This window comes from Sphaeramia orbicularis, unplaced genomic scaffold (genome assembly GCF_902148855.1).
Source record: "Sphaeramia orbicularis unplaced genomic scaffold, fSphaOr1.1, whole genome shotgun sequence".
NCBI classification, from domain to species: Eukaryota; Metazoa; Chordata; class Actinopteri; order Kurtiformes; family Apogonidae; genus Sphaeramia; species Sphaeramia orbicularis.
The window spans coordinates 96,589-109,859 of NW_021941642.1; the positions used below are offsets into that span (position 1 = coordinate 96,589).

The window sequence follows — 13,271 nt, forward strand, 5'->3', positions numbered from 1 at the left end:
ACAGTTCATACAGTTCATACAGTTTATACAGTTTATACAGTTCCTACAGTTTATACAGTTTATACAGTTTACACAGTTCCTACAGTTCCTACAGTTTATACAGTTCCTACAGTTTATACAGTTTACACAGTTCCTACAGTTCCTACAGTTTACACAGTTCCTACAGTTCATACAGTTTATACAGTTTATACAGTTCCTACAGTTTATACAGTTCCTACAGTTCCTACAGTTTACACAGTTCCTACAGTTTATACAGTTTATACAGTTCCTACAGTTTACACAGTTCCTACAGTTTATACAGTTCCTACAGTTTATACAGTTTATACAGTACCTACAGTTTATACAGTTTACACTGTTCCTACAGTTCCTACAGTTTCTACAGTTCCTACAGTTTATACACTTTATACAGTTTACACAGTTCCTACAGTTCATACAGTTTATACAGTTTATACAGTTCCTACAGTTTATACACTTTATACAGTTTACACAGTTCCTACAGTTCATACAGTTCATACAGTTTATACAGTTTATACAGTTCCTACAGTTTATATACTTTATACAGTTTACACAGTTCCTACAGTTCCTACAGTTTATACAGTTTATACAGTTCCTACAGTTTATACAGTTCCTACAGTTCCTACAGTTTATACAGTTCCTACAGTTTATACAGATTACACAGTTCCTACAGTTTATACAGTTCCTACACTTCCTACAGTTTATACAGTTCCTACAGTTTATACAGTTTCTGCAGTTCCTACAGTTTATACAGTTCCTACAGTTTATACAGATTACACAGTTCCTACAGTTTATACAGTTCCTACAGTTTATACACTTTATGCAGTTTACACAGTTCCTACAGTTCATACAGTTTATACAGTTCCTACAGTTTATACAGTTTACACAGTTCCTACAGTTTATACAGTTTATACAGTTCCTACAGTTTATACCGTTTCTACAGTTCCTACAGTTCCTACAGTTTATATAGTTTACACAGTTCCTACAGTTTATACAGTTCCTACAGTTTATACCGTTTCTACAGTTCCTACAGTTCATACAGTTTATAGAGTTTACACAGTTCCTACAGTTCATACAGTTTATACAGTTTACACAGTTCCTACAGTTCATACAGTTTATATGGTTTACACAGTTCTTACAGTTCCTACAGTTTATATAGTTTACACAGTTCTTACAGTTCCTACAGTTTATACAGTTCCTACAGTTTATACAGTTTACACAGTTCCTACAGTTCCTACAGTTTATACAGTTCCTACAGTTTATACACTTTATACAGTTTACACAGTTCCTACAGTTCATACAGTTTATACAGTTCCTACAGTTTATACACTTCATACAGTTACACAGTTCCTACAGTTTATACAGTTCCTACAGTTCCTACAGTTTATACAGTTCCTACAGTTTATACAGTTCCTACAGTTCCTACAGTTTCTACAGTTCCTACAGTTTCTACAGTTCCTACAGTTTATACAGTTCCTACAGTTTATACCGTTTCTACAGTTCCTACAGTTCATACAGTTTATAGAGTTTACACAGTTCCTACAGTTCATACAGTTTATACAGTTTACACAGTTCCTACAGTTCATACAGTTTATATGGTTTACACAGTTCTTACAGTTCCTACAGTTTATACAGTTCCTACAGTTTACACAGTTCCTACAGTTTATACAGTTCCTACAGTTTATACACTTTATACAGTTCCTACAGTTCCTACAGTTTACACAGTTCCTACAGCTCATACAGTTTATACAGTTCCTACAGTTTATACAGTTCCTACAGTTTATACAGTTTACACAGTTCCTACAGTTCATACAGTTTATGCAGTTCCTACAGTTTCTACAGTTCCTAATGTTTATACAGTTCCTACAGTTTATACAGTTTATACAGTTCCTACAGTTCATACAGATTATACAGTTCCTACAGATTATAGAGTTTATACAGTTCCTACAGCTCCTACAGTTTGTACAGTTCCTACAGCTCATACAGTTTATACAGTTCCTACAGCTCCTACAGTTTATACAGTTTATGCAGTTCCTACAGTTTCTACAGTTCCTACAGTTCCTACAGTTTATACCGTTCCTACAGTTTATACAGTTCCTACAGTTCATACAGTTTACACAGTTCCTACAGTTCATACAGTTTATACAGTTCCCACAGTTTATACAGTTTATACACTTTATACAGTTTACACAGTTCCTACAGTTTATACAGTTCCTACAGTTTATACAGTTTACAGAGTTCCTAAAGTTCCTACAGTTTATACAGTTTATACAGTTCCTACAGTTTATACAGTTCCCACAATTCATACAGTTTATACATTTCCTACAGTTCATACAGTTTATACAGTTCCTACAGTTTATACAGTTTCTACAGTTCCTACAGTTCCTACAGTTTATACAGTTCCTACAGTTCATACAGTTTACACAGTTCCTACAGTTTCTACAGTTTCTACAGTTTATACAGTTCCTACAGTTTATACAGTTTATACAGTTCCTACAGTTCATACACTTTATCCAGTTTACACAGTTCCTACAGTTTATACAGTTCATACAGTTTATACAGTTTATACAGTTCCTACAGTTTATACAGTTCCTACAGCTCCTACAGTTTCTACAGTTTCTACAGTTCCTACAGTTCCTAATGTTTATACAGTTCCTACAGTTTATACAGATCCTACAGCTCCTACAGTTTATACAGTTCCTACAGTTCCTGCAGTTTATACAGTTCATACAGTTTATATAGTTTACAAAGTTCCTACAGTTTATACAGTTCCTACAGTTTATACAGTTCCTACAGTTTATATAGTTTACACAGTTCCTACAGTTTATACAGTTCCTACAGTTCCTACAGTTTATATAGTTTACACAGTTCCTACAGTTCCTACAGTGTATACAGTTCCTACAGTTTATATAGTTTACACAGTTCTTACAGTTCCTACAGTTTATACAGTTACTACAGTTCCTACAGTTTATACAGTTCCTACAGTTTATATAGTTCCTACAGTTCCTACAGTTTATATAGTTTACACAGTTCTTACAGTTCCTACAGTTTATATAGTTTATACAGTTCCTACAGTTTATACAGTTCCCACAGTTCCTACAGTTTATACAGTTCCTACAGTTTATATAGTTTACACAGTTCCTACAGTTTATACAGTTCCTACGGTTCCTACAGTTTATATAGTTTACACAGTTCCTACAGTTCCTACAGTTTATATAGTTTACACAGTTCTTACAGTTCCTACAGTTCCTACAGTTTATATAGTTTACACAGTTCTTACAGTTCCTACAGTTTATACAGTTACTACAGTTCCTACAGTTTATACAGTTCCCACAGTTTTTACAGTTTATACAGTTTACACAGTTCCTAAAGTTCCTACAGTTTATACAGTTTATACAGTTCCTACAGTTTATACAGTTCCCACAGTTCATACAGTTTATACATTTCCTACAGTTCATACAGTTTATACAGTTCCTACAGTTTATACAGTTCCTACAGTTCCTACAGTTTTTACAGTTCCTACAGTTTATACAGTTTACACAGTTCCTACAGTTCATACAGTTTACACAGTTCCTACAGTTTATACAGTTTCTACAGTTTATACAGTTCCTACAGTTTATACAGTTTATACAGTTCCTACAGTTCATACACTTTATCCAGTTTACACAGTTCCTACAGTTCCTACGGTTTATACAGTTCATACAGTTTATACAGTTTATACAGTTCCTACAGTTTATACAGTTCCTACAGCTCCTACAGTTTCTACAGTTTCTACAGTTCCTACAGTTCCTAAAGTTTATACAGCTCCTACAGTTTATACAGTTTATACAGTTCATACAGCTCCTACAGTTTATACAGTTCCTACCTGTTCCTGCAGTTTATACAGTTCATACAGTTTATATAGTTTACAAAGTTCCTACAGTTTATACAGTTCCTACAGTTTATACAGTTCCTACAGTTTATATAGTTTACACAGTTCCTACAGTTTATACAGTTCCTACAGTTCATACAGTTTATATAGTTTACACAGTTCCTACAGTTCCTACAGTGTATACAGTTCCTACAGTTCCTACAGTTTATATAGTTTACACAGTTCTTACAGTTCCTACAGTTTATACAGTTACTACAGTTCCTACAGTTTATACAGTTCCTACAGTTTATATAGTTCCTACAGTTCCTACAGTTTATATAGTTTACACAGTTCTTACAGTTCCTACAGTTTATATAGTTTACACAGTTCTTACAGTTCCTACAGTTTATACAGTTCCTACAGTTTATATAGTTTACACAGTTCTTACAGTATCTACAGTTTATACAGTTCCTACAGTTCCTACAGTTTATACAGTTCCTACAGTTTATACAGTTCCTACAGTTTTTATAGTTTACGCAGTTCCTACAGTTTATACAGTTCCTACAGTTTATATAGTTTACACAGTTCCTACAGTTCCTACAGTGTATACAGTTCCTACAGTTCCTACAGTTTATATAGTTTACACAGTTCTTACAGTTCCTACAGTTTATACAGTTACTACAGTTCCTACAGTTTATATAGTTTACACAGTTCCTACAGTTTATACAGTTCCTACAGTTCATACAGTTTATATAGTTTACACAGTTCCTACAGTTCCTACAGTGTATACAGTTCCTACAGTTCCTACAGTTTATATAGTTTACACAGTTCTTACAGTTCCTACAGTTTATACAGTTACTACAGTTCCTACAGTTTATACAGTTCCTACAGTTTATATAGTTCCTACAGTTCCTACAGTTTATATAGTTTACACAGTTCTTACAGTTCCTACAGTTTATATAGTTTACACAGTTCTTACAGTTCCTACAGTTTATACAGTTCCTACAGTTTATATAGTTTACACAGTTCTTACAGTATCTACAGTTTATACAGTTCCTACAGTTCCTACAGTTTATACAGTTCCTACAGTTTATACAGTTCCTACAATTTATATAGTTTACACAGTTCCTACAGTTCCTACAGTTTATATAGTTTACACAGTTCTTACAGTTCCTACAGTTTATACAGTTACTACAGTTCCTACAGTTTATACAGTTCCCACAGTTTATACAGTTTATACAGTTTACACAGTTCCTAAAGTTCCTACAGTTTATACAGTTTATACAGTTCCTACAGTTTATACAGTTCCCACAGTTCATACAGTTTATACATTTCCTACAGTTCCTACAGTTTATACAGTTCCTACAGTTCCTACAGTTTTTACAGTTCCTACAGTTTATACAGTTTACACAGTTCCTACAGTTCATACAGTTTACACAGTTCCTACAGTTTATACAGTTTATACAGTTCCTACAGTTTATACAGTTTATACAGTTCCTACAGTTCATACACTTTATCCAGTTTACACAGTTCCTACAGTTCCTACAGTTTATACAGTTCATACAGTTTATACAGTTTATACAGTTCCTACAGTTTATACAGTTCCTACAGTTCCTACAGTTTCTACAGTTCCCACAGTTCCTAATGTTTATACAGCTCCTACAGTTTATACAGTTTATATAGTTTACAAAGTTCCTACAGTTTATACAGTTCCTATAGTTTACACAGTTCCTACAGTTTATACAGTTTCTACAGTTTATATAGTTTACACAGTTCCTACAGTTTATACAGTTCCTACAGTTCCTACAGTTTATATAGTTTACACAGTTCCTACAGTTCCTACAGTGTATACAGTTCCTACAGTTCCTACAGTTTATATAGTTTACACAGTTCTTACAGTTCCTACAGTTTATACAGTTACTACAGTTCCTACAGTTTATACAGTTCCTACAGTTTATATAGTTCCTACAGTTCCTACAGTTTATATAGTTTACACAGTTCTTACAGTTCCTACAGTTTATATAGTTTACACAGTTCTTACAGTTCCTACAGTTTATACAGTTCCTACAGTTTACACAGTTCTTACAGTTCCTACAGTTCCTACAGTTTATACAGTTCCTACAGTTTATATAGTTTACACAGTTCTTACAGTATCTACAGTTTATACAGTTCCTACAGTTCCTACAGTTTATACAGTTCCTACAGTTTATACAGTTCCTACAGTTTATATAGTTTACACAGTTCCTACAGTTTATACAGTTCCTACGGTTCCTACAATTTATATAGTTTACACAGTTCCTACAGTTCCTACAGTTTATATAGTTTACACAGTTCTTACAGTTCCTAGAGTTTATACAGTTCCTACAGTTTATATAGTTTACACAGTTCCTACAGTTTATACAGTTCCTACAGTTCCTACAGTTTATATAGTTTACACAGTTCATACAGTTTATACAGTTCCTACAGTTCCTACAGTTTATATAGTTTACACAGTTCCTACAGTTTATACAGTTCCTACAGTTCCTACGGTTCATTTCAGGCCTTTGCAGTCTTTGTGTAAACCTTGGTTTCTTCACACATGGACTCTTCTCCACCAGGTTTTCATCCACACAACTGAACTGAATGTATGTGTGTGTTTTCACTGAATGTGTTCAGGAGAACTTCAACAGAACCTCCCACCAACCAAAGACAGCACCTCCGTCCACTGATCCAGACCAGGACCCAGACCAGGACCAAGACCAGGACCAAGACCAGGAGCTGCGGAAGATCCTGTTGAGACGACGAGATGCTCTGGAGACCCAGCCTTAAGTCTGACCCCCAACCAGTCTGGACCTGGGACTGGACTGGGGGGTTGGACCTGACCTGGGTCTGAGTGTCTGCTGGTCCACATGTCCAGACCTGGGACTGGACCTGACCTGGGTCTGAGTGTCTGCTGGTCCACATGTCCAGACCTGGGACTGGACCTGACCTGGGTCTGAGTGTCTGCTGGTCCACATGTCCAGACCTGGGACTGGACCTGAACTGGGTCTGTGTGTCTGCTGATCCACATGTCCAGACCTGGGACTGGACCTGAACTGGGTCTGTGTGTCTGCTGATCCACATGTCCACATCAGCTGATGTTCAATAAAAGCCTTTCATTCAAACATGTCTGTGCACTTTTGTCTGGAACACAATCCAACAGCTTTTCATTTACAGGATCTGAGAGTTGGAAGAAGACATGTTCATCTGACTCATTTTACATTTGATCATTATTAAAAGACATGTTTGAAGCTATATCAGGGCCGGACTGAGACTCATTTTCAGCCCTGGAGTTTCATACCTCAGACCGGCCCACTTTAGATCACGACCAATTATTATTAAAATCATGCAATTCTAACCTTACATGTTAGGTCTACACACTGTTCTGCAAAGCCTTCTAATTCAGTGTATTTTCTAAAATATTTCCAATTCAGCGCAAGTAAAGGTTGCTTCACAATGTGGATTTATTTCAACAGTGAGTGCACATCCACATCTCCAACATTATTATTCCTCACAACACAACAATAACAAAATCTATATTTTTTTTCTTATAAGTGTTAACATTTTTCAAACCTTTAAAATGTTTGAAATGAAATTAAAGTATAAAAATATTAAAAATAAAAAAAAATAAATAAATAAATTAAGCTTGCTGCACTTTCTAATAACTCTTATTTTTGTATCCTCTGCAACAAAAGATTTCCATCACAACTTACTTGCGGTTTGTTCCATCGATGCTATTGAAAACTGTTGGTATAGTGATATTAGGGGTTTGATGAGGATGATAAGAAAAAAATATGTGTATCCTGTGACTGAGGGTGAGCAAAGCAATCAAAGCTAACAGCAGACTCCTGTTCATGTGTGTCATTAGTGGTTCAGGTTGTGCTGCTGAGCTGCTCCTCTGTCATCAGTAGACTCTGCTCTCCCTTTCACACTTCCTCCAGTTTCTCTAGACTCTCCTGCACCTGGATCACAATAAAAAATAATATCTACAGACATTTGGACTTACTGAACCAGTTCAGATCTTTACACTGGCTAAATATGCAGGTTTATTTAATATTACTTTATGCTATTGCCTTTCAGTTGTGGGCTTTGTGTATTTACTGTCTCACTTTTAATAATAAAACTAAAACAGGTCAGGACTATGGTTTGGGTCTAGACAGTGGTTTTAGTGGAACTACTGCTTGTTCACAGTCTGTTCCAACAGCTCACCTTCTCCTTCCATCCTGACAGGAACAATCCTCTCATCACTACTGGCTCCTGGCTCTGCTTCTGACACTAAAGCACAGTTTAAAAATGCTCTGAATTCTCAGCACAAATCTTCTATTTTCAAAGCCTTGGTGTCAGTTTCATTCATGTAGTGCAGAACCATCTCAGATACCTTTCATACTGAACAGGCCTACACCATACTCTTCATTGGAGCCTGTTTCTTCTAATCCTCTTCCCTCTCTGAGCAGTCCTACCTGCCCACTCTGGACTTGTGGGCTCATGGCTGCTGTCTGCTGCTGGATCTGCTTTCTGACTCTGAGGAGCTACAAGACAAAGTTTCCCCCTTACGTGGCATCACATCATACTATTATTTAAATGACATAACGTTATGTTCCACGCCACAATGCCACACAATTCACTGACTCCATAATTAACTAACTTGAAAGGTGCTTTACCCGGTTCATCGTCCTCATCAGTTGTTTCCAACCGGGAAGTCGTTTTTGTGAAAAAGTTGCAGATTTTGTCACATTTGGCTGCGTTTGCTTCCAGAGCTTTCCTCTTTTTAATTCTTGCCTTCTCCACACCACCCTTGTTCTTTCTATTCTCCATGTTTCAAACAGTAAACACAGCTGAGCATCCACAGCCTACAGAGCACAGATGGTATATGCTCCACAGATACAGGACAGAGCTACTAACCGTATGCAAGGACATGTTACGCCAGGTCACGGTGTGTCCGCAAAAAAAAAACAGGAAGAAAACAAACAGTTTACTAGTAGAGGGGGTGTGGCCCAGGAACAGCAGCTGCAGATTACGTGGTCAACTCAGTGCTATGACTGAACACCGGCCCCAAAAAATAAATACATAAAATATTAAATACATATTTAAAGTGAACTCCGGCCCTCGCGGCCCAAATATTATACCGGCCCACCGGGAATTGTCCCGGTCCTCCCGATTAGCCGGTCCGGGCCTGAGCTATATACATGATGTTTGACCACTAGGGGGGCACTGATGACCCCCCTCAAAAGTTGCTTTAAACACACTTAAATACCTCACAAATGACTTGTTGATGTCTTGGGGATGATCTCAAACTGTTTTAAAGTGAAATAAAAATTTTGACCACAGTTTCATTTTTTGGAGCACATAGTCTTATGTGTGACCATCGGGGGGGGCACTGATGACCCCCCTAAAAAGTGATTTAAAAAACACACTTAAATACCTCAATAATGATTTGTTGATGTATTGGGGATGATTTAGAACTGTTTTAAAGTGAAATTAAAATTTTGACCAAAGTTTCATTTTTTGGAGCACATACTATAGTCTTTTGTTTTACCATCGGGGGGCGCTGATGACCCCCCTCAAAAGTGACTTAAAAACACTTAAATATCTCACAAATGACTTGTTGATGTCTTGGGGATAATTTAGAACCATTTTTAAGTGAAATAAAAATTTTGACCAAAATTTAATTTTTTTGAGCACATACTATAGTCTTCTGTTTGACCACCAGAGGGGCGCTGATGACCCCCCCTCAAAAGTGACTTAAAACATACTTAAATACCTCACAAATGACTTGCTGATGTCTTGGGGATGATCTCCAACTGTTTTTGAGTCAAAAAAACATTTTAACCAAAGATTCATTTTTTGGAGCACATACTATAGTCTTATGTGTGACCATCGGGGGGGCACTGATGACCCCCTAAAAAGTGACTTAAAACACACTTAACTACCTCAGAAATGACTTGTTGATGTCTTGGGGAAGATTTAGAACCATTTTAAAGTGAAATAAAAATTTTGACCAAAGTTTCGTTTTTTGGAGCACATACTATAGTCGTTTATGTTTGACCATCGGGGGGGGGGGCGCTGATGACCCCCCTAAAAAGTGATTTAAAAAAGACACTTAAATACCTCACTAATGACTTGTTGATGTCTTGAGGATGATTTAGAACTGTTTTTAAGTGAAATTAAAATTTTGACCAAAGTTTCATTTTTTGGAGCACATACTATGGTCTTATATTTTACCATCCGGGGGGCTCTGATGACCCCCCAAAAAAGTGACTTAAAACACACTTAAATATCTCAGAAATGACTTGTTGATGTCTTGGGGATGATTTAGAACCATGTTTAAGTGAAATGAAAATTTTGACCAAGGTTTCATTTTTTGGAGCACATACTATTGTCTTCTGTTTGACCACCAGAGGGGCGCTGATGACCCCCCCTCACAGTGACTTAAAAAACACTTAAATACCTCACAAATTACTTGCTGATGTCTTGGGGATGATCTCGAAATGTTTTAAAGTGAAATAAAAATTTTTGATCAAAGTTTCATTTTTTGGAGGACATACTATTGTCTTATGTGTGACCATCGGCGGGGGGCGCTGATCACCCCCCTAAAAAGTGACTTAAAACACACTTAAATAAATTGTTGATATGTTGGGGATGATTTAGAACCGTTTTTAAGTGAAACAAAAATTTTGACCAAAGTTTAATTTTTTTGGAGCACATACTATAGTGTTATGTTTTACCACCGGGGGGCACTGATGACCCCCCTAAAAAGTTGCTTTAAACACACTTCAATACCTCACAAATGATTTGTTGATGTCTTGGGGATGATCTCCAACTTTTTTTGAGTCAAAAAAAAATTTTGACCAAAATTTCATTTTTTGGAGCACATACTATAGTCTTTTATGTTTTACCACCGGGGGGGCGCAAATGACCCCCCTGAAAAATGTTGCTTTAAACACACTTAAATACCTCACAAATGATTTGTTGATGACTTGGGGACGATTTAGAACCATTTTTAAGTGAAATAAAAACTTTGACCAAAATTTCATTTTTTTGGAGCATATACTATAGTCTTATGTTTAACCACCGGGGGGGTCCTGATGACCCCCCTCAAAAGTGACTTAAAACACACTTAAATACCTCACAAATTACTTGCTGATGTCTTGGGGATGATCTCGAAATGTTTTAAAGTGAAATAAAAATTTTTGATCAAAGTTTCATTTTTTGGAGGACATACTATTGTCTTATGTGTGACCATCGGCGGGGGGCGCTGATCACCCCCCTAAAAAGTGACTTAAAACACACTTAAATAAATTGTTGATATGTTGGGGATGATTTAGAACCGTTTTTAAGTGAAACAAAAATTTTGACCAAAGTTTAATTTTTTTGGAGCACATACTATAGTGTTATGTTTTACCACCGGGGGGCACTGATGACCCCCCTAAAAAGTTGCTTTAAACACACTTCAATACCTCACAAATGATTTGTTGATGTCTTGGGGATGATCTCCAACTTTTTTTGAGTCAAAAAAATTTTTGACCAAAATTTCATTTTTTGGAGCACATACTATAGTCTTTTATGTTTTACCACCGGGGGGGCGCAAATGACCCCCCTGAAAAATGTTGCTTTAAACACACTTAAATACCTCACAAATGATTTGTTGATGACTTGGGGACGATTTAGAACCATTTTTAAGTGAAATAAAAACTTTGACCAAAATTTCATTTTTTTGGAGCATATACTATAGTCTTATGTTTAACCACCGGGGGGGTCCTGATGACCCCCCTCAAAAGTGACTTAAAACACACTTAAATACCTCACAAATGACTTGTTGATGTCTTGGGGATGATTTAGAACCATGTTTAAGTGAAATAAAAATTTTGACCAAGGTTTCATTTTTTGGAGCACATACTCTTGTCCTCTGTTTGACCACCAGGTGGCGCTGATAACCCCCCCCCCCCCCCCCCCCCTCACAGTGACTTAAAACACACTTAATTACCTCACAAATGACTATTTGATGTCTTGGGGATGATCTCCAACTATTTTAAAGTGAAATAAAACTTTTGACAAAAGTTTCATTTTTTATGGGTGACCATCGGGGGGGGGGGGGCGCTGATCACTCCCCTAAAAAGTGACTTAAAACACACTTAAATATCTCAGAAATGACTTGTTGATGTGTTGGGGATGATTTAGAACTGTTTTTTAGTGAAACAAAAATTTTGACCAAAGTTTAATTTTTTGGAGCACATACTATAGTTTTTTGTTTTATCACCGGGGGGCGCTGATGACCCCCCTTAAAAGTTGCTTTAAACACACTTAAATACCTCACAAATGACTTGTTGATGTCTTGGGGATGATTTAGAACCATTTTTAAGTGAAATAAAAACTTTGATCAAAATTTCATTTTTTGGAGCACATACTATAGTCTTATGTTTGACCACCAGAGGGGTGCTGCTGATCCCCCCTCACAGTGACTTAAAAAAAGCTTAAATAACTCAGAAATGACTTGTTGATGTCTTGGGGATGATTTAGAACCATTTTGAAGTTAAACAAATTTTTTTACTAAAGTTTCATTTTTTGGAGCACATACTGTAGTCTTATGTTTTACCACCGGGGGGCGCTGATGACCCCCCTTAAAAGTTGCTTTAAACACACTTAAATACCTCACAAATGACTTGCTGATGTCTTGGGGAGGATTTAGAACTATTTTAAAGTGAAACTAAAATTTTGAGCAAAGTTTCATTTTTTGGAGCACATACTATAGTCTTTTATGTTTGACAATCGGGGGGGCGCTGATGACCCCCCTAAAAAGTGATTTAAAAAACACACTTAAATACCTCACGAATGACTTGTTGATGTCTTGAGGATGATTTAGAACTGTTTTTAAGTGAAATTAAACTTTTGACCAAAGTTTTATCTGTTGGAGCACATACTATAGTCTTATGTTTTTTACCATCGGGGTGGCGCTGATGACCCCCCTCAAAAGTGACTTAAAACACACTTAAATACCTCACAAATGACTTGTTGATGTCTTGGGGATGATCTCAAACTGTTTTAAAGTGACATAAAAATTTTGACCAAAGTTTCATTTTTTGGAGCACATACTATATAGTCTTATGTGTGACCATCGGGAGGGCGCTGATGAGCCCCCCCTCAAAGTGACTTAAAACACACTTAAATATCTCAGAAATGACTTGTTGATGTGTTGGGGATGATTTAGAACCGTTTTAAAGTGAAAAAATTTTTTGACCAAAGTTTCCTTTTTTTGAGCACATACTATAGTCTTACGTTTGACCACCAGAGGGGCGCTGATGACCTGCCCTCAAAGTGACTTAAAACACACTTAAATACCTCAGAAATGACTTGTTTATTTCTTGGGGATGGTTTACAACAATTTTAAAGT

General features: G+C 36.5%; 1 protein-coding gene across 1 annotated transcript in view; it reads left to right on the plus strand.

Moving 5' to 3' along the window:
* Positions 1 to 6,959, plus strand: part of shtn1 (shootin 1) — a 49,765-nt gene extending 42,806 nt beyond the window's left edge. The window contains exon 13 of the mRNA XM_030130525.1: positions 6,521 to 6,959. Coding sequence (XP_029986385.1) covers positions 6,521 to 6,673 — 153 coding nt within the window. The 3' untranslated portion in view covers positions 6,674 to 6,959. The remainder of the gene's footprint in view (positions 1 to 6,520) is intronic.
* The last annotated feature ends 6,312 nt before the right edge of the window (positions 6,960 to 13,271 follow it).